We start from the raw sequence: 22,244 nt of genomic DNA on the forward strand, positions 1-22,244 counted from the left end.
ATTGAAGAGAAATAAATGAACTAAATACAGATGGATAACACCAAGTCTTTTGTATCCTGAAATTATTTGTTTCAGTTGTTAAACTACAAAAATGATTATTACTGTATGGCCCTATAATATATTATTAAACAATGTGTATTGCTATATTGTTGTCCATTTGACTTACTTTCTCTTTTTGAAATGGGAATATGCAAGTTAGAATTTGTGTATTTGCGTTATGTACTCCACACATATGAATACTACAATGTGACACTTGAATACCCCTTTCAAGTGATTAAAGTCGATATCGGTATTGGTATAGTAGTCAAATTGGCACATTTTGTCAAAATGAAATACTAAGCCATTGTTTAGTCTAAGAAAATAAAATATTTCTCAGCATATTAAAATGTATGTAGCTAGATATAGAGCAGATCAGAGCAGAACAGAGAACCGTAACGTGTGATACTTGTCTGAGCTAGTTACAGATCTAGGAGAGAGTTTGTCAAGAGTCTGTGTGTTAACAGATTTGGTTGGGCGTAGACAGTGGCCACACAGCTGTCTTGTTAGGGTTAATAAATTCTACCCGGTGTTCTTTACCTCTGACTCCGACTCCTGATTTAGCATCCCGGCCAGGGGTGTTACAATGTCATTGAAAGACTTCCATGAGTTCCATGAGTGGCTCATGTTTTGTGTGTTCATGTTGCTACATGCCAAAGATGATGATTCATCCCTGCCCTAATTATTTTTTATTTATTACAATAACTTTGCTATGGCCCATTTTAGTCATATTTTCTGTGTTGTTTGTAATGTAATGCACCTGATAATAACAGATCAAAACCACACATATTTGAAAATAGATGCTTTTTATTTCCTTTGTTGATCTCTTGATGGTAGTTGGTCATTTTTGGCTCGAGTACAGATGGCGGTACTTAGCCAATATCGGGTAACCAAAGAAAACAATGTTGTGGTCACCCACTGTCCCGCTTGCTTGTCCCCAAAACAGACTGTGATCACCAAAAAATACCAAATGATGGACGATTGGACGTCATCAATAAATAACATTTATGTACATTTGCATGTTGGTATTTTCTCCTCACACGTCGTGATAATGAAGTCATTCTCTCCACTTTGATGTGCTTCCGCTGTTACAATGTAACATGTATATAAAGTTGTCCCTCGGTTGCAAGGCGTTGAGCCGTTGCTTGGATCCTGAGCGAGATGTTGACAATGCATTTAGAAGCACTTGCGGTGAACAATGCTGGGACCTGCCTCGTCGTACTCCTGCTTGCTGATCCACATGGCCTGGAAAGTGGACAGGGAAGCCAGGATGGAGCCACCGATCCAGACGGAGTATTTACGCTCAGGTGGGGCAATGATCTATGTGAGAAAGGCAAGGTTAGATCACCGACAACGACGCACATGGTATGTCTTGTAAAACATTTAGGCTACGGTACGTCAACGCATGTTATTTGTAATTACCTTGATCTTCATGGTGCTGGGGGCCAGGGCAGTGATCTCCTTCTGCATACGGTCAGCAATACCAGGGTACATGGTGGTACCGCCGGAAAGCACGTTGTTGGCGTACAGGTCCTTGCGGATATCAATGTCGCACTTCATGATGCTGTTGTAGGCAGTCTCATGAATACCAGCGGACTCCATACCTGTGCAGGTGTACAAAGTTTAATATTAATATGGTCGAAGATTCAACTTTGGATTATCGTACAGGCATGACATAGTAAATACGCACCAATGAAGGAAGGCTGGAAGAGGGTCTCTGGGCAACGGAAACGCTCGTTACCGATGGTGATGACCTGACCGTCGGGAAGCTCGTAGCTCTTCTCCAGGGAGGAGGAGGAGGCGGCAGTGGCCATCTCGTTCTCGAAGTCCAGGGCGACATAGCACAGCTTCTCCTTGATGTCACGCACGATCTCACGCTCGGCTGGAATGATACATTTAAGTTAGTGCGTAAAAGTTCATCCAGTGTGTCTTGCTGGATATGTAATGAACAAACGAGCATTTCTATGTAAAACACAAAGTGCATGCTCACCGGTTGTGACGAAAGAGTAGCCACGCTCGGTCAGGATCTTCATGAGGTAGTCTGTCAGATCGCGACCAGCCAGATCCAGACGCATGATGGCGTGGGGAAGAGCGTAACCCTCATAGATGGGGACGTTGTGGGTCACACCATCACCGGAGTCCAGCACAATACCTAAACAAAGGAAACAAAACAATCCAGTAAAGCAGACGACCCAATCAGCATGAACTCAAAATACCAAGAACGATTAACATTGGAATGGTTTGTTGTTGAGCAAAACGTGTGAGTTGGGCGAGTTCTTACCGGTGGTACGACCGGAAGCGTACAGGGACAGGACAGCCTGGATGGCAACGTACATGGCTGGGACGTTGAAGGTCTCGAACATGATCTGGGTCATCTTCTCTCTGTTGGCCTTGGGGTTCAGGGGGGCCTCAGTGAGCAGGGTGGGGTGCTCCTCGGGGGCCACGCGCAGCTCGTTGTAGAAGGTGTGGTGCCAGATCTTCTCCATGTCGTCCCAGTTAGTGATGATGCCGTGCTCAATGGGGTACTTCAGAGTCAGAATACCCCTCTTGCTCTGAGCTTCATCTCCTACGTAGGAGTCTTTCTGACCCATACCCACCATCACACCCTGGAAGTGGCAGAACATGCACATTGACACAGCTGCGAGGACATAGCGCAAACGAGTGGCACATCCTCATCCAACCGTAGACTACACCTTGGACACTATAGGTTATAGGTTGACACTAAAATGTACCTAAATGCCGTATTAATTTGTGTTCGTATTTCATATATCTGTACTTAGCTATATATAATTTCAAGGTATGGTGCCTTCATTTATTTAACTGTCACTAGGAGTGCTGCTTTCACATACCTGATGACGAGGGCGACCGACAATGGATGGGAAGACAGCTCTGGGAGCGTCGTCGCCGGCGAAGCCAGCCTTGACCAGGCCTGAGCCATTGTCGCACACAAGAGCGGTAGTCTCTTCGTCGTCACACATCTTGTTGGGTTCTGAGACAAGGTCCACAAGAAATAAAAGTTGATCATACAGTAGAGTTTTAGTAGCCTACTTACTACGAGATCTCTCACTGACATTAGCTACTGCGTAAAAATGCGTAAAAACGATATTCCGTGCGTGAAACGGTACTGTCTGCTGCTGATGAATCGTATTGTGGCCACTGAAGTTGACCAAATTGTAACAACATGTGACCTAAAACATATTACATAAAATGAATAAAATCACAGTGGATAGACAAGAGCTTCATCAGACATAATATTAACTGTCCCCTACACGAAGCCTCGAATGTAAAGCCAATAGCCAGAGATTTAAATATGTCATGACACACTGACCCCCGACATCGTTTTTTTACATTACATCTAAGTTTTATATATATTTAAAACGGTCGATAACCTGCTTAAATCTTCAATCATAATCAATACTATTGGGTAACTTTTTAGCAGGCACATTTGATTCAATAGGCCTAACAAAGTTGTAGACCTTTAATCTAGCTCTCACACTCCAACTACTAACATAACAGGTGCTCCAATAGCCAGTAGGCCTACTGAATATTTTTCATATCTTGTTTAACAACATTTAATTTGAAATAATTTTATCTCAAATACCAATTATTTGATCAACATGACCACGTCAAGAAATTGCGTTATGCAGGTTGACTAACTTTTAAAATGTAATTCCTTTCAATTCAACCTCTTCTGTTATTACAACAATCCTTTGACAACAAGCTGAAAACTGCACTAAAGTAGGCTAAAAGTAACAATGAACCGGTAATTGACTGTCAAGTATCAGCGTAGCACATTCCAACGTTATCTTTGATTTGTTTAATTCAGTTAACGTTATCCAGAGTCCATGATGTAATGTCCAAGAGTGAAGAAAACAATTCCACTCCTCGTATTGACCCCAATACTGTCCCCTCGTGCAGTAATGTGGTCTATTATTCCACGGACCGGTTTGTTCTCTTACCTGATTTCCCTTTAGAAGAAGCTCAGTTGCAGAACTTAACCACTGCTGCTGGTTCCAGCTAAGGACTGACAGCAACACCCAGCAACCTTATATACCCGACGCCATCCACCTTTTTTCGTCTCTTGACAACCATTAGGAATGTCCATGTATTCCACAGGAATTCTTCCGACCCCTTCCTCCATATTTGGTTCTTGGTACGGTGGCGCACTGGACACTCCCGTAGACAAGCACTGAAGCGTTCAGCGCCGCACTTCGTAATGCGCAGGACGGTCCATATATGGACAGGTAGTCCCGAATCCAATCTGTAGCGCTCGGCCCGTGTATGGAGAGCGCTGGGTTGTAATCCTTAGGATCCCTTGATGACATTTTGAACACAGGCGCGTATTGATGCAGGACTACACATGGAGTGGCAAATCATTGAATCAGGCTAGGATATTGATTGTTGCTTTAATAGTTTCATCTTGGAAATGACCTCTATCCGAGCGCGGCGTAAAGGTATCCGGTCTTTTATTTATAGACTATAACTGTCAAAGCTTGAGCAGGTGTGATTTTATTAGTGTGGTTGTATGCAACAATAATTAATAAAACAGTGACTAAGTATTTGTCTCTGTAGTTAATTCTAATACATTATTTCATGCTTAGAAGAAAACTGTAGATATAGCAAGACTTCTTATCAATTGTCGTTTCAAAGTGTGTAGATATTTTTAACAAAACGTTTTAGAATACTCTGCCGTTTACATTTCTAAAACGTTTCAGAGACATTTGAAAGACAATTTCAAATTGCGTAGAGACTATCAATTTTAAAATGGGATTTGAGATTATTGAGTAAAGTCACTCATAACTTCCGCATTTACTCAGTGACTATGATCTCGTTTTCTAAACAGGGGGTGGGTGAAAGCGAATAAGCCTTGCCCATTTGAACAGTTGCATCCACGAGGTGTGAGGAATTTCTTTTTTTGTAGCCCTTGAGTCTATAAACCTCGATACGTCTGTCTGACTGCTTACAAATTACCAAGGTATCTGACATGTTTAAAACTGCATGTCATCCCATTAATTTATAACTTATTTTATCTCCGATCGGCATGTTATTGTCATTCATAGTACAGCATATGGTGTAGTAGTGTGAAAAAATCACAATTAGCAAAACCGGGCATTTAAGCTGTGATGCAAATTTTAACATTAGTTCAGAATGATTAGCAAGTGTCCCATTTACACACTTCATCAATACTTATAGTTGTTCATTTATAGTTGTTATTGGAGTGATTCTTCCTATATGTAATTGTGACCAAACACAGAAGCACATTTAATTCCCATGCCAACCATATACAACCACAGACATAGAGGAAGCATCCCAATTACTTCCGAATATGGAGCCTGAGAGCTTATGGCACTGCCATTGAAGGTTTCCACCCATTTAATGTAGTCAACTGGGTGGGACGTCCAACTTTATTGGCTGATCCTTCCTGATGACATGATTGGACAAGACTCCAACTGGGTCATTAGAAAGAAATAACCAATGAAGTTGAAAGTCCCACTCAGTTGACTACATTAAAATCTAGGCCCTCTATGGCATTGCCTTTGTTCTACCGCATTGTGGCATTTAGTAGCCTCTATCATTTTCAACGTCAATGGTTTTACAACCCAATCCCCTGTGGACAGGCCAAGTACCACCAGGGGGTCTAGTAGCGCTGGTTAGAAAATGCTCAATGGCCCAACACAACCATCCAAGGAGGCATTCTACAAGCCAGACAGTAAGTCACGGAATAAAATGCTGCAGCGTGGATTCCACATGTCAAAGATCAGTGAGACTTCCAACCAAGTTAACCAGCGTTCATGAGACTTACTAGATATGGTCAATCAAGAATATTGGGAAGGTTTGAAAAAAATAATACCCTCTGTTTCTTTGAGTGTTCTTTAAGTCCACCCCATATAGGGCTACTGAAAGCCCCTAACGAACCTGGAAATGGTCATTTATTGTACCCCAAGTTAACCTCCATTTCCTATTTTTAGGACAAGACACAGACCATCTGCTTGTGCCATCAGTGTAAGGGGATCAGTTTCAGACTGCTCGGAGGGCTGGCAAGATAGACAGTCAAGGACTCAGGCCCTGCTATTTAAACAAGAACTCAATACAGCTGGCAATGTAGACTACGCCGCCCAATGGCTAGCTGCAGAAATTCAATAGCTTATTATGGCATGTCAAGCAATTGAGTGTTGGTCGTTTGAAGTGGTGTTCCTTTGGAGGTCTATTTCTCGTAAGGGGATTACTGATCCTAGCCAGGTGAACCAAAATTCTCAGCTAACTCTTACCATTTGAATTCAGAGTTGGTTTAGTTAAACTATATTTCACAGGCAGTGTGTCTACTCATGTCCAGTGTAACTCAGTTGTAAGAGCATGGTGTTTTCCACAACAAACCTGTGGTCTGTATTCCCACAATGAATGAACAATGAAAAAGTTGTAAATGTTTATAAAGGAAGCCTTTTACAGGTTATCTAGGTAAGAAGGTAATACAAGTTAATGGTTTTGTTTGTTACCATGTTTATGTAAAAGCTTAAAAGGTCTTAACTTACAGCCCAAATAAAAACAATAGAACACTTAACAGAAATATGATGTTTATTTAGAAAATGCATTGTGTTATCTTTGTAACAAACAGAAATGGGAAATACAGACAAAAAGTGCAACCTGGGAAATGTAGGTGTTAAAAGAGGTCAGATCTGAGCTTGCAAGTAATGTTCATAGTTGGCCCGTAGGACAAACTCAAAGGTGGGCTTTGATTTCAATGCCTCCATCTCGTCTACCTGCAGAAGGTCTTTCACATCGGGAAGGTAAGTCTGTAGAGGAATTCCTGAGAATTTTCAGAATGATTTAGGAATATCAGTATGGTCACATGCAACACAAACACAGCAACCACATCAACACCAGTTTAAAACAGAGACAAAGCAAATAAATAACAAGAAACCAGGCAAGCCTAGTTCAGCCGGCCCGCAATATAATGTGTTGATCGTGGCTACCCTCTTGAGAATCGAACCGGGTCGCCCTCATGAAAGGCATCGTCATTAACCATAACACCACTGAACTGCACACATGCTGGGCTTTAGTACAGCCTCTTTGCATTATATCCTAATACCCACCAGAACCTTCTTTTTTCTTCAGGCTTCCTATTACGTAGCTACGTAAAGTTGTAGCCAGCGATGTTTCTTCTGTCTGCATAATGCATTTTGACTGTTATAAGAGGCAGAACCTGTTGTTCCGTAGCCCGCGTCTCTAACCACTATGCTATTTAACAAGGGGTAGTCAGTCAGTCAGTCAGTCAGTCAGTGACATTCGCCCTTCTTAGCCGGCTCCGCTTATGCGGTCCGGCAAAAACATCAACATTTCTCAAAATCCAAAATTATTAAATATTTATATACCTAAAGTTTGCAAAGAACACTTGATTCTGAAGATATGACCTTATGACTTCAGTGAAAAGCCACAAGCCCGATTGACCAGGGGTGGTCCGCCGGTCCCGCTGCCTCCAGGGCACATGCATTGCTCCGTGAAGGTTCGAATCCGACCTGGTTCCTTTTCTGCAAAAACCCCCTCCTCTAACTCCCAGCATCGTCTCGATCAAAACAAACCATTAAACGCCCCGAAAACATATTGAAGTAGCAGCTGCTTACCCTCCTGTATTAACTTGAGGAGGATCTTGACAAAGATGCTGTCCTTGGCCGCCTCCAGAGGGTCGTCATTCCCGTCAGCAGACGACCAGCTGGTGAGCAACAAAAACAAACCAACTCCAATCACAGTCCTGAAAATAACCCTTAACAATGAACCGTAATATACTTTGTGCGCTTCCTACTCGTCTTTCTTGAGGGCCTTGCAGAAGATCTCACACTTCAGTCCTTCGATGTCCACGGCGTCCTCCTGCAACACAGACAGGACCCGGCGTCAGCCAACTCTGAACCCCTATTAATACCTGATTGATCTAACCTAATGCTAAACCTAAACCTAAGCTAATGCTTGTTGTGGTATGCATGGCCTACCTCCACTATGTACTCCAGAAGGTCCAAGGCCTTCTTGAAGTCATACTCGTTGGCTCGTCTGTTGTCGTCGCAGATGTACAGCTGGCGAGAGGAGGGAAAAGGAGGTCAATCCATTGGCATTTTCCAGAGTTGTATTCAGTGGGGGGGATCGACGTTTGTGTTGATCGTCTTTGCGATGCGGGGTGTGTGTTTGGTCTACTGGCGCACTGACATGTTTGTGCGTTGGATTATGTGCCGGTATGGGGGTGTGTGTTTGCCCTCCCCTTACGTTAATCAGATTGTGAGCGCTGAGGAGGGGCATGGTGTCGGGGTTCATTTGCTTCTCCTCCAGGAGCTGTTTGGGTAGAGTCTCCTGGTGCAGTAAGAAGCGCTCCTGCTCCACTATGTCTGTCCCACGACAAGGAAAACCCAGGTGATATTCCAGCTCAACTTCAAACATTACATATTCGCAACGGTTTACTTATTTTGGGACTTCTAATAAATCATGATAGAGATGCAATGCCCTCATTAAAACAGAAAACCTATAGTGTTATCTGGCTGGCTGGACAAACAGCAATTTCTGAAACTTTGCGATCAACTTGCTTGATTTTCTGTCTGAAATATTTTGTAAGTACATTATCGAATTTCACAATCAAACAATATACCTGGCCATTGTGACAGACACAATATTTCTAACTGAAATTATGGCAAAACGTTTTCCCTTCTCTTGTTTCAGTTTTAAAGGCAGATTTCAGTTTTTGGCATGTTTATCCTGATTTCTCACTCACATTTAGTGCTTCAGAATCATTCACACTGCTGTATTTGGTTGAAGTTCCATTCCAGAGTTCTACCACTTTAGATACATCCATGACTACCAGACCTAGTTGTAGACACCGGACTCTCAAAAACACACTAACGGCTTCCTCAACGTCCTCACGAGGAACTGTACAGCCATCTCATATCTTTGTAGCCTATAGTTGCCTTCGTCACCTTCTCGGTTATGAGCATATTGGTGCATAATTCAAATGAATAAAATACAAAAAAATTCAGTGGAATAGCTAGAAGTCAGTGGGATATAACATGCAAAAAAAATAACCAAAGAGTTGAAGAAGCAGCTGGGGGCACAATGCACGCTTTACAGAAAAACGGACACCAGTGGACTCAGTCATTTACCTTCAACTTGCTTCTGCATCACGGCCTCGGGCATGTCGGACGCCAGGGCAGTCAGTTTACCCAGAGCCAGCAGGGTCTTCTTCTTCACAAAGTAACGCGTCTCCATGTTGGCCTGTCCGTACAGGGTCCTGTGGGCCTACGGAGACAGAAGGACACTTGAATTAACCAGCGGGCGTAGCGGTGTGGGTGAGCTTATTGTTTCCACACAGGTCAGTAGGCTCGAAAAAGGTTGAAATACTCCATCCGCACGTGCGTGTCTGTGAACGTACACTGCTGAAGTTGTGGACGTGGATGTGGTGAAGCCAGCTGAGGTGTTCGTGGGACAGCAGGAAGCTGGCCAGCTGCTGGTGCTGGGCGATGGGTTGGGAGAGCAGCTTGCCCCTCTTCCCTTTCTCTAAGTACCAGCGGAACAGAAAGTCTGCAAAGTTCTACAAGAGAGGACATAAATTCAACATAATGGAATCCTAGTTGTGAAAAATCCCCCTGCTTCTGCCCTACAGTCATGTCACGTGTCACGTCATCACTTTAGGACATGCGCTGCCAACGCAGAGTACGTCACACTAGTCCAGCCTTGTGTATCACACACTCGCACACAAACACACACAAGTGACAGTGACAGGACTGAGTTAACAAGTGACAGGACGGATAATATCAGTCAGGCAACTGGGTCATGCTCAGTACGACGCACCGTAGGAAAACAAAGCAATGGCAATCTGTGTTCTTATTGGACAAGACCTGGTAGTACCTCCCACGCTTCTGACAGTTTCCCTCTGACTGAACAGCAGAGTGGACGCATCCTACCTGGTCGGCAAACTTGGTCATGTAGTGCTGCAGCCGGTTCTGGTTGTCAGTCTGCTCGCACATCTGGACAAGGATGTCGAAGTCACAGTACTTCTCCGCTAGTGCCGCCACCCACTGGTACTGACCCAACTCCACTGGAACACAACAGTCAGGGACGAGTTAAGAACATTTCGTGGGATCGCCACACAACTAGACATAATGGATGCAATAAAGATACATATTTTAAACCCCCTTTGGTCCCCAATTTTTACGTGTCCAATTCCAAATGACAACCTTGTGTCATGGCTAACAACAGCCCTACAGTTTGGGGAAGTTCACAGGTTGCCATAGGTTTCTTCCGCAACCTGTACGAAAAGCCTGCCATTTTCTACCTCCAAACGGGACCCGGGACAGAACCGGCAGTGGCCCGACCGGGTCTCGAACGCTACGGCCACAGCGATGCGGTCACACTGCAAGACCGGTGCAACACCAATGAGCCACTCGGGAGGTGGTCGATCCAAAATGGCTTCATCTGGTAAACCCCCCCCCCCCCCCCCCCACCGCAATTACATGAGCCAAAATGGCCTGCACCACACAACGTGTCCTATCCCCACTCACGTAACGGCGCGAGCAGCTCGGAGCGGCGCTGTGTGTACTCCATCTCCAGGGTGTTGTAGCGTTCCGTCGGGCCCTGCCTCAGCGAGTTCAGCTGGGCCACGTAGCCTCCCAGGAGGGCGTCCAGTAGCGCCGCCAGCTGCTCGTTCAGGGCGCCGCGCAGCTCCGTGTCGGCATGGGGGTAGACGCTCCGCACAATCACCTCGTGCTGCCGGGCGATGACGGTGCGCACGCCGCCCACGCCACCAGACGCTGGGAGCAAGAGATTCATAAAGAAGACGTATCCATGGTTTTCCATTTGGGAGAGGGTAAGGGGTGGACCGTTAAAGGCAAATGGACAAACGCTCTCACAGTTAAAGACAATGCATTTAGAAAAAGCGACTTGCGCGCGTGCGTGCGTTTAACAGGCTGTACCTGTCCACGGGACATACTCCGGTTCAGCCGCGGAGCTCTCGGACGCTCTGTACAGCGACGCCTTGGTTTCTCTGTACTGAACAGCAGCCTGAAGCATGTCCTGGATCGTAACACACACAGGCGTATTAAGACTGACCGAGAAGTGCCATGATAACCCCACACAGAGCCTTCTGCGTGCCGGAGGCACCCGGTTGCGTCTCATAACCCATGTATTTTCACTTCCGGTTCCTGTCCGTTTTGATTGCGGTTTGGGTGTGATCATGAAATGCACAGAATTCTGCGGTGGGGTACCTTAATGACCGTGTTGACGGTTAGCACGACCTCGGCCCACCTCACGGAGTCCACTGGGTTCTCCTTCAGGGTCCTCTCCTCCTCTTCCAGAAGACACTCGAACACAGAGGAGATCTGGGACACCTGCACACACACACACGACGTGTCAGACATACTCCGCGACGTGTTGTGCTCCTGCCCGCCTGCGAGCTCACCAATTCCCACCCCCCCCCACCTCTCTGAAGAAGACGTCGGCGGGCGTGAGGCTGGCGGGCAGCGTGGCGTCGCTCTTCCTCAGGCCGCAGAGGATGGCCCGGTTGACCAGCTCTCCGTGCTTGGCGTGGTGGTTCTTCAGCGTCATGGCCGCCTGCAGCTTCTCTGCGTGCTCGCACAGCAGGAGCCGCGTGGCCATGGGGGACGAGCGCACGGTGGTCTGGCCCAGGCGATCCAGCAGACCCACCTGGGGGGACGAGCGGGAGAGAGGATGACAACGTGACTTCAATGAGGGGGGGGGGGGGTGGGGGGGCGAGCAAAGGCTGTAAAAATTCCGACTGCATTCCATCCAATACATTCCCTGACTTTCCCCCCAAATCCTCATCAGAGGTCTCTCAAAAGGAATATGCCAGAAATCTGGAACCAACCAATAAGGGTTTGTGGAAAACCGGGGAATTTAAAGAAAGTTCACTAAATGTTGCTATCCCAGCCATACCATAACATTCTGTATTTGTACTCCTGAATGGGGAGTAGCTCAGTCACAAGTCTGACTTTAGAAATACTGGAGGGCCCACCTGTAGCAGGAACTCCATGAAGCAGCCGTGGGCTTTCATCTTGTCCTCTAGCTGGTGGAGAATGATGAGGGAGGTCAGGGGGAACCCGGCACTTTCTGGACACAACACAGAAACAGACGTCAGCCGAAGCCCCCCGCGGATCATCCGCTAATGAAAGCGGAAGGCGCCGAAAAAACGGAATTTAAGGCCGGGTCGGTGTTTCTGCCTGGAAGTCAGAAGTGTGTTTCGGAAATCCAAACGGACTGGGTCCACAGGAATCACCGCCGGCGCTCTCTCACCGTCGGGGACAGACTCAGCCCAGCGGGGGTCAGAGGCGGGGTAATCGTCCAGCAGGTCCAGGTTGATACGAGCCACCACCAGGTCCAGCTCCCCGCCCTCCTCGCCGTCTCCGTCCCCGTCGGGGGGGAACAGCTCGTTGGTCATGGTCTGTGCCCCCACAAGGTCGTTCCTAAGGGATGCGACAAGTATTGTTCTGCTCGTGTGGTTTGTAGGTGAAATCGACACTAACACTTTACGGCTTGGAGCATTTCACCAGGTAATTCCTGAAAAAGACCTCAGGGCATTGGTTACTGGTACCCATTAAACCCGCTCACACGCACACACCGACACACAACCCTCCCTCTACTCCAAATGCAAAGTGAACAGTCCCTAGGAACCTGATCCAGCCACTTTCCCTCAGGGAAATCCCCATGAAAACCTGATGTCATTTTGATTGCCACCCTGAGTGCTAATCCAATTCACAAAAGCTCCCCCTAGCCCCGATTCAGCTTGACGGGACGAGTGGAAAAGGCAGGGTTGATAACCACAATTCAATGAGAACTGTAGTCCTGTGTCTAACACCAGCAGCCACAAAGAGTAAAACTGAATCAAAGCGACTACATTTGTGTCAGACTTGTTAGCTGGCTAGCTAGTTGGTGTACTACACAGCGAGTTAGCTAATTCCAAACCTCACCTCGCTCTTGCTCAAAAAAAATGCATTAGCATGTGCACTCAGATGTGACGATGTTAAACATAATTCACGGGTATAGAGTAACGCAGCTGAAGTAGAGTAGCGTCTCTGTCCTAGTTTGAGAGTAACAGCTACTCAACAATAAGTCACCTGCATTCACAGAGAAAAAACTAACAGGACCAGATCTAAATCTGAATCCTAACTCTAAATCTAAATCCTTGTTCTCCTGACTTACCGACAGAATTGCAGGAACGCTGCTTTTAGGAGTTTGGTTTTGTCCTCGTGAGCTACAGTCTCCATCCTGGTTGGAGTCTCCATAGCAGTTGCCTTGAAACCAAAAGTTAAACTTAGAAACAATGTGCATTTAATCAACAATGAAAATGTCATCAATACATTGCTAGTTCACCAATTTCAAGGTCGGTTTACAGTTACCCCAGCTGAGGACCCCAAACCTGAGAAATAGCAATTTGATTAAATGTTTTATCGGCGCCTACGTCCTACCTCAGGGCCGGCCCCAGCCAGGGAGGAGCAGAGGGAGTCCTCCATGGTCTCAGGCAACATGGAGGCCCTCTCCCTGGCCACCACGGCTACCAGACCGCTGTTCTGGGAAAAGAACACCGGCAGGTTGGCACAGCAACCTCCACCACGCAAACGGTCGCCTGAGGAGTTGAGAAAGGACGGGAAAAGACCGTCTGAAGTCAGGTCAACACATCCTGCCTCATCCCGCACGGAGATTACAGTGAAAACATTGACATTAAATAACAGGAAATTTCATTCATATCTAGAAATGCGTGGAATTACACATTAAGACAGCAAAGTGTGTACATTTGTTACAATAACAGCAGTTGATGAGTATGTCCTTAACACAGCTAGTGCTCACCGGGTGAGTTGAAGGGGATCTTCTCCTCAGGCAGCCCTCCTCTGCCCGTGACGGTAGAGCAGGCAAACACCATCTCCTCATTGTAGAGGAAGGCTGCAGGGCTAGTTGCCCGCGGTAACACCAACCGAGTGGCCTGGAGGGCGTCTTCACTCTGAGGAACCAAACCAAAAGAAAACATTGTCAACCCCGCCCAGTTAAAAAAAGGTATATTCCTAAACGTAGTATCAACCAAATGCAAGAGAATATTGTGGATACGATCTGGACAATAAAACACCCCTTTTCCCAAGTCAGAAACGTTTGCCATGCATGAAGCAGAGTCAGAACTAGTCAACTTAGGGAACCTTTGGCCACTTTCAAACTGAATTAGAAAATGCCAGAACATTCGCTGTTGAAGTCCGACAGCGAGCAGGTTGAGGGGGGCTTGACCTGGAAGGCTGGGTTGTATTTGGTGACTTCCACAGACAACTCCTGGGAAATGCTGTTGCCGTTGTCGAGTAGGGTTACGAGGCAGAAGTAGGCCAAACACGGGGAGTCCGCGGGGTGCCAGGCTGCTGCCAGGACAACCAAACCATCCCTGGGATTCACACAGAAGAGATGTCTATCAACTAAAGGCAGCCTTCACCAACACATGACCAGACTGCTGAACACCTGACAACCTACAGTCTTGAATGGGAAATCAATCTCACACTCATCCACCCCAGCATAAAGTCATACGTAACTCGCCCAACAACGATGTATTTACTACTAGCTGTTGCCATTACTGTTTTTGCTGCTATTGATGGTTATCAATTATCCTTAACATAAACTGAACATGAAACTGAAATAGATGCACAGGGTTCCCATACACCAGGTCACATCCAGGATGATCTTCCTCCTTCGTCGAACTCATACAGTGTAATAATTGGTGAACAGACAGCAGACCGTCTCTGCCCATGTTTCCCCTCTCCAATGGGTCGGAATGATGAGCTATACTCACTGGCCCAGTTTCATGTCCATGTAGGTCACGTTCACGCCCTCCTTTATTTCCTCATAGTTGCTTTCGGAACCCTGAGTGGTGGGAAGAACAGATTGGTCAGACCGAAAATACGACAAGCGTAAAAGAAAAACAAGACAGATTGGGAATTATCTGGGAATGGCTCCAGAAAGGAATATATTATCTGTATATATTAATACAGATCCAATTAACCAGACAGCTTTCTCCAAATGTGTAGCAATACAAACTGTCACGCCACCCAAGTAAAAGCCACGTAATCGTAAAGCATGTGAATGAGAGGAAAGCGTCGCCATGCCTACCCAGATGGCGTCGGCAACGCTTTCCTTCAGAGCCCGGCTGGAGTCCCAGCTGAGCACCTGGCGCTCAGTCACCTCGTCCACCTCCCACTTACTGAGCCCAGACGAGGCCAGGGCGTACAGGCAGTCCATCTCCCCCACCCACAGCACACTGTGCAGCTGAGGAGAGGAAGGAGAGGGTCGGTCAGTTCACGGCGGAGTCCATCACCGACCTGGATGTCGGTGGACTCGGGGGAGAGCGGCGGAAGAGACGTACGGTGTTACTGGTGGGGGGGGCGAGCATGCCGAAGAGGCTGGAGACCCGCCGCCCGATGCCAGACAGCACCCCCTGGCCCTGCTGGAGCGCTCTCTGCTGGAGCTTCCCGGACGGGTCGGCACCGAGACGCAACATCAGGCCCGTGTAGGAGGACACGATGAAACTTCCCCCCTAAGGGGAGAGATGCGGGAAGAAACAGAATGCAGAGGAGAAACAGCTTTGATCAGTTGAGGTATATTTAAAATCTCAATGGTGGTGTTTATTTGTTTGCTTTGTCTTCTATGCCAAATATATATGTATCATTTTTTTTCTAATGTAGAGCAGTTTGAATTGCCCCGTTTATGCGCTTTACAAATAAACTTGCCTTGCCTGTAATTCAAGAGACACTGTTCTACACAGGCCTAGCATTACATTTGATGGTGAATCGCAATCACTTAGTAAAATACATACAGCAAGTTGTCATGACTATCTGTGATTAACGTGGCAGTTTGAAAACGAAGACCTTAAATTTACAACTTACCCGGACAGCCACAACCAGGTTGCAGAGACTGTCTCCGGTGTCCGCCACAGTCTCACTGTAGTTGCCTTCATGGGCCAAGCTGGGCCAGAAGCGAGCAGTACCATTTGGCGACACCGCAATGACAAAGATGGACTGCAAAAAACCCCAATAATAAACAACAGTGACATTGGAAAGTTCAGTTAGTTTGTTATTTATGGTAGGTAGTAACCAATCAACCCATTAGTTAGGGGGGCTGCAGTGAACACCCAAGGCGAGAGTGATTTGGTTTCCAGATAACAGCTACAAAAAAAAATAATACAATTCAATGCTCAGATGTGCTTCAAAACCTACCTGAACAGTGGCGGTCTCAAGGGGGCTGGGAGATGATATGGCGATTAGATCTGCACTGTAGGCATACTCACTGGTGGGCAGCTGGAGGTCCTTACACACTGAACACTAGGAAAGAACACGGAAGGAGACTGGTTATTTCTATGGGATTCCATTTGTTACAATGGGACGTGCGCAAAGGTGTTGTAAGACAGGATTTCATTATAAGACAATTTTTTCAAGTAGGTGTTTACACAGAATTACTCAACCAGCGAGGAACAACATTGTTTTTCTGACGTTCTACTAGCATGAGTTGCTCAAAACCTCTGTTGTACCTTGGCCACAGCAGTCTGGCATATCTTCCAGATAATCAGCCTCTCTCCACATACCATCCAAGCCCAGCCACTATCTTCCACCTTTACTGAGATCTGGTCATCAGCTGAGGGACACAAACACAAGCACATACTGTGACATTGTGTGCGCATGCGCGCACACACACACACACAAGTTTGTACAGCTACACTCATGGGGACCAGAAAATAGAAATTGCATGCTCCCTTGCCCTAAACCTGACCCTCACCCTAATATAACCCTAAACCTAACCTTGATAAAGTAACAGTTATGCCTAAACTTTACCTAGATGTAATGCCTAACCTTAACCCTAAACTTAACCAACAACGCCTGGACCTTAAAGAAACCCCAATTCTAACTATAAAATCAATTGACCCTAAACCGGAAATTGACTTTTGGCTCACGGGGACCGGCAAGGTCCCAATTCGGTCAATTTTTTCTGGTTTTACTATACTCATTGGTACATTTGGTCCCCATTCGTTCAGTAAGACCTAACACACACACACACACACACACACACACACACACACACACACACACACACACACACACACACACACACACACACACACACACACACACACACACACACACACACACACACACACACACACACACACACACACACACACACACAGCAGTCTAGCAAAAGTATAGGGTGGGTGCATGACACAGAGACAAATGTACAACCTACTAGAGAAAGGGATGTCACAAATTATAACCGTTACATGGAAATGTCAACTGCCTACCATCGGCCATTGTCAATGCTTCCATGACTTTGACTGGTAGTGAAGAGCCAAACGTCTGGACATCGAAATGGATAGCTTCTGAAGTTGAGTAACTCTGCACCCGAGTGGGGGTTGACCTGTAAAATGAGAAAGCAAACGCAGTTGTGTAAAAACCTTGTAATGGACGAGTGGCGTGCACATTGTTGGTAGTTGTGGGATTTTCAGGCATGGACATTCACCTCGCTGCTAACGATGTCCTACGTGGGGAGAAAAGAAGCCCTGTTGGTGTACCGGTGAGACTCTTTCTACCGGTCGCCCATGAGGATTGCCTACGGCCCGAAATGGGGGTGGCACGGGGGGAATACATGTTAACGATTCCCCTAAACGCGTATTAATTGTAGTGCTCCAGACTCTCTCAAGCTCTTCTTATTTTTGCGCGCACTTCACACAACTTTAGGCGCATCAAATATACGTCATGAAATACAACTTCGTATTCGCAGTACGAAGTTCCTACACTAGATGGTGTGGTTGAATTGTGTAACGGGATGTCTATAAAAATAGTCAGAACAAATGTCGTTTTTAAGTAATCACTTCAATGAATATCAACAGTGATCTGTTACTTGTTTTGATTGTTTCAGTACATCATGTTTTTTGTGTGTCAGTACACAGAACTCAAGATAAATGTTGCTAGTGCACATTCAGGCAAGATCAATCGATCGATTACTCCAAAATGAGAGCAAGCAGCCTATTTGATGGAAGGGGTGGACGCGACATGCTGGATGGAGTTGCGACGAAAAGCATTGGGATATTTATGATAAACAACAGGAATATTGCATGAATATAATCTCATTATTATCTGAAACTGAGAACGACGGATATCGAAACGACATGCAGTGAGTGTCTAAATTGCATTTTGTGCCGAAAATGTTTTTACGCTAATCCCGCGAAAAAGTTCAGAAAGGGCCCCGTGGTCCTTTTTCTACTAGCTAGCTAGCAAGCAAGCTAGCGTTAGCCGCTGCTCGCTAATGACAGGACTGCAATACACTTTTTTGCTTTAAAGAGGTTTAGTGCATCATTTGGCCTATGCATTCTTTCTCACGGACGTATGATTCATGATTCTCCCTGGTTTGCACCATATGGTGGTGTTTGGTGATCTTACTAGAACTGACTGAGTTTTATTTAACGCTTCGTGGACAAAGTGTCAACCAAAAAGCTCCTTCTCGTAGAACTGATTTAGATGTATATGTATATTTGACCGATATTTCTAAAAGAGTGTTTTTAGTAAGCACACGTTTACGGAAATGCTGTACAGCAAGTCAACGTTACAGTACCTATAACATGTCAGTTTGTCTGGTAAACGGTTTTGTTTTGGTTAATGTTTCCCCAGGCTATGAAGCGGGGACGCACGGAACAGATCCAGCACACTGTAGCTCAATACTTGAAGCGGAGGCAGTATGTTGACACTGAAAGTTCCCTAAAGGGAGTGAAACTCTCTCAGTCTGCAGAGGAGATGGCTGCCAACATCACAGGTGAGGCTTTAAAGTGGCAGCTAACTGATTTCATCACCTGCTAATATCTGCCATTAAATTGTGTCAAGTGTTATTCTGAGAGGTTTTTAATAGTGGTCTTTGGAGCATATGTCTTCACATGTCATAAGGTCGGATACAAACAGTCTCCCTCTGCTTCTTACTGTCCTGTCATGAAAGTAATTTTAAAGTGCAAAAAAGGTTCACATCTGTATAAAAAAGTTAATTGTTTAATCATTTTCTCTTTCTCTCTGAGCAGTGCAGACTGAGTCAGGATGTCCAAACATTGTCTCAGCTGCCCCTTGCCAGGCTGACCCTCAACAATACGAGACACAGTTCTCCAGACTACGGAATTTTCTCTCAGGTACTTTGCAGTTGCACAGACTTAAAACATTTGTCCCTGTGCCAGTATCCTTAATAGTTTGTCGCTAAGTGTTGTGGTGATTGCCTATGAAACCGCCACTGCACAGGAGAGTGACGTTCATGACACGTCCAAAGAAACCATCTGGGTGAAATGTACATTTATTTACAATGCAAAACTGTAAGGGTTACAGATATAAACTTGCTCACAAAACTTTGCTACAGTACAGTAGTGCTGTTTAAGTGGTTGATAGTGATGGCTGTTAACCCATTTTTTAACCAGTGCTAACTCGTCCTCGTCACCTGCGCTTCCTCAAACATGTGGCCTATGACCCCTACATACAGCGCCATAGTGTCAAAACAACTTCAAATATCTCTTGACAGAAAACATTCTCACACATGATGAATTAAACAGAGTAAATACTAGACTTGTCAACATGGACATCAAATTGTGGCCAAACTCATTCGTATTGTTCATTTCCTCGGGTCCAGAAGCGGAAGTGCCCTGGGGCCAGGAGGTAAGCTGCATCCTGTTCCCCCTCTTCGTCTACCTCCACCTGGGCATGGTGCGGTGCAGCCTGAAGGGGGCGGTGGACGGCTTCTACAGCCGCTTCCACGGTCTGTTCCTGGGGGAGGCCGAGCAGCGGTCCACCGTGGAGCAGCTCCGCCACGTCCTCACCCAGCAGGACGTCGCGACTAACCCCAAGCTGCTGGCCTTCCTCGACCACAAGTACGTGGTGCACCTGACGGAGCCGGCCTACAGTTACCTGCTGCGCTACCTGCAGAGCGAGGACAACGGCGCCCTCTGCAGGGCCCTCGGCACCCACATCCAGGTCGAGGTCACCTCTTCGCCGCGCACCGACTACCAGCTCTACGGGACGGCGAGCGCCGGGGCGGCCTCGGCGGCTGCCGCCGACGGCCCCGAGGGGGGAAAGGCAGCCGGCGTGGAGGTCCCGGCGGGCGTTCCTCAAAGCGAGGCGGCCCTGGAGGCGCTGCAGGACTCCATCAGGAGGGTGCGCGAGGGCCCGCCGTCGCTCACCACCATGTGCTTCTACGCCTTCCAGCACACGGAGCGGCTGCTGAACACGGCGGAGGTGTCGGCCGACAGCAGGCTTCTGGCCGCCGGCTTCGACAGCTCGGCCGTCAAGCTGTGGAGCCTCAGGGCCAGGAAGCTCAAGGCCCGGTCGCACCGGGCCGACGTGTCGCGCATCCGCCTGTCCTGCGACGTGCTGGAGGAGGTGAGGGGCTTTTCTGTAGTCAGGGATTGTTTTAGGTGTAGGACACTGGTTAGATCTCCGGTTCTCAACCCTCTCCTGGGGACTCGCGGCCGTTCCTTGGGTTTGATTCATTCCCGAGCTAGGCTAGCACACCTGAATAAAATTGCTGACTAATCATCGAGCCCCGTTTGAATGAGTTTTTTCCGGGGTTACGGCAGAATTGCGAGACGGCAGAGGATCCCCCCCGGAGAGGTTGGAGAACCACTTAAGTTGGAGAAATGGCGTGGCGGTCGATGGTAGAACGTTACCGCGTAAACTCAGCTCAAGGCCGCCAGCTTGGAATATGTTAACATGTGTTTTCCCCGCCCGTCCAGGCTGAGGAGGAGGACGGCTCGGGCAGCGAGATCAAGACCCTACGCGGCCACAGCGGTCCGGTGTTCCGCACGGCCTTCCTGACAGACAGCTCGGGCCTGCTCTCCTGCTCCGAGGACACGACCGTCCGCTACTGGGACCTGTGTAGCTTCACCAATACGGCCCTCTACCAGGGCCACGCCTACCCGGTCTGGGACGTGGATGTCAGCCCCTGCAGCCTCTACTTCGCCAGCGGCTCCCACGACCGCACGGCGCGCCTCTGGACCTTCTCCAGGACGTACCCCCTGAGGATCTACGCCGGCCACCTGGCGGATGTGGACTGCGTCAAGTTTCACCCCAACTCGAACTACCTAGCCACGGGCTCCACCGACAAGACGGTGCGCCTCTGGAGCACCCAGCAGGGGGCGTCGGTGCGCCTGTTCACGGGCCACCGGGGCCCGGTGTTGTCCGTGGCCTTTGCGCCCAACGGGAAGTACCTGGCATCGGCAGGCGAGGACCAGCGGGTTAAACTGTGGGACCTGGCGTCGGGCGCCCTGGTCAAGGACCTGAGGGGTCACACGGACAGCATCACCAGCCTGTCGTTCAGCCCGGACAGCAGCCTCGTGGCTTCCTCCTCCATGGACAACTCCGTCAGGGTGTGGGATGTCCGCAACTCCCACGGGGCGACCCCGGCAGATGGATCGTCCAGCGAGATGGTCGGGCTCTACACGGGGAACACCAACAGCATATTCAACGTCCAGTTCATGGCCTGCAACTTGCTCCTGGTGACAGGCACAGCACAGGAGAAACCGGAACCGTAGCCATTTTGTTTTTTCGCCGGGTCTGTTGTTCGTATTGAAGTTTGGGTTAAAAGTTGTCTGGACGTCTCACCTCACACATGGTCACCGTGGAGACAAATGTTTTTCTTTAACCAATCAGAGGTTTAGTTCAAGGAGTATTCTTATTCACACCTTTGCCACTAACATTTGGGTCTTGGCAGATGTTTCTGATAGATTCCCATCATAATAGAATTTCCATGTAGGATGTTAGCTTGACGTGATCAGAACGATAAAGAATTATCAGAAATGATCTGAGAAACTGATCTGATAAAGCGCTTAAAAATATTGTTACTTGAATTGTTAAATAAATCAGTGACTTTCACTTGCCAGATTGTGTCCTAAACTGGTAAGGTTGTTATGCTATTAAGTGCAGAATTGCTACCAATGTAAGAGTAAATACAGCTTTAAGTTTTCCCTACTATACTGTGTAGTGGCATTGTTCTAATATGTAATGTTAATATTGTTTTTTGAATATCTGACAGTACTGTTTTTCCTTTAAGATATTTCACCCTGTTGCATGTTTGTCTTTCTGGTTATTGATAAAGGTAAGAAAATGATTTGGTCTTTGGTGTTTTTATATTTGCTTCACGTTACAGTCATAAAGATGAAACACAATACAATAATGAAGATTAAA

At 47.1% G+C, this 22,244-nt stretch overlaps 3 protein-coding genes across 3 annotated transcripts; 1 reads left to right on the plus strand and 2 right to left on the minus strand.

The window, feature by feature from the left end:
• Nucleotides 1–823: 823 nt before the first annotated feature.
• Nucleotides 824–4,099, minus strand: acta1a (actin alpha 1, skeletal muscle a). The gene is made up of 7 exons (XM_010889231.3): nt 3,996–4,099; nt 2,886–3,025; nt 2,318–2,642; nt 2,027–2,188; nt 1,727–1,918; nt 1,459–1,640; nt 824–1,356 (listed from the first exon to the last, which is right to left on the minus strand). The coding sequence occupies exons 2-7, from the start codon at nt 3,012–3,014 to the stop codon at nt 1,213–1,215; spliced, it is 1,134 nt and encodes a 377-aa protein (XP_010887533.1). The 5' UTR covers nt 3,015–3,025; nt 3,996–4,099; the 3' UTR covers nt 824–1,212.
• Nucleotides 4,100–6,591: 2,492 nt separating this feature from the next.
• Nucleotides 6,592–17,786, minus strand: nup133 (nucleoporin 133). The gene is made up of 26 exons (XM_010889232.4): nt 17,557–17,786; nt 17,339–17,454; nt 16,574–16,677; nt 16,263–16,367; nt 15,933–16,064; nt 15,413–15,583; nt 15,160–15,315; nt 14,843–14,913; nt 14,293–14,440; nt 13,867–14,017; nt 13,488–13,645; nt 13,222–13,313; nt 12,316–12,485; nt 12,038–12,132; nt 11,485–11,709; nt 11,271–11,393; nt 10,980–11,079; nt 10,569–10,817; nt 9,972–10,105; nt 9,440–9,598; nt 9,171–9,306; nt 8,287–8,405; nt 8,019–8,099; nt 7,835–7,899; nt 7,656–7,744; nt 6,592–6,841 (listed from the first exon to the last, which is right to left on the minus strand). The coding sequence occupies exons 1-26, from the start codon at nt 17,682–17,684 to the stop codon at nt 6,705–6,707; spliced, it is 3,414 nt and encodes a 1,137-aa protein (XP_010887534.2). The 5' UTR covers nt 17,685–17,786; the 3' UTR covers nt 6,592–6,704.
• A 62-nt stretch (nt 17,787–17,848) lies between these two features.
• On the plus strand, nt 17,849–22,167 carry taf5l (TAF5-like RNA polymerase II, p300/CBP-associated factor (PCAF)-associated factor). Its single transcript, XM_010889233.3, has 5 exons — nt 17,849–18,210; nt 18,705–18,846; nt 19,103–19,207; nt 19,696–20,441; nt 20,795–22,167. The coding sequence occupies exons 2-5, from the start codon at nt 18,708–18,710 to the stop codon at nt 21,590–21,592; spliced, it is 1,788 nt and encodes a 595-aa protein (XP_010887535.2). The 5' UTR covers nt 17,849–18,210; nt 18,705–18,707; the 3' UTR covers nt 21,593–22,167.
• Nucleotides 22,168–22,244: the final 77 nt, after the last annotated feature.

This window comes from Esox lucius, chromosome 9 (assembly GCF_011004845.1).
Source record: "Esox lucius isolate fEsoLuc1 chromosome 9, fEsoLuc1.pri, whole genome shotgun sequence".
Lineage (NCBI taxonomy): Eukaryota > Metazoa > Chordata > Actinopteri > Esociformes > Esocidae > Esox > Esox lucius.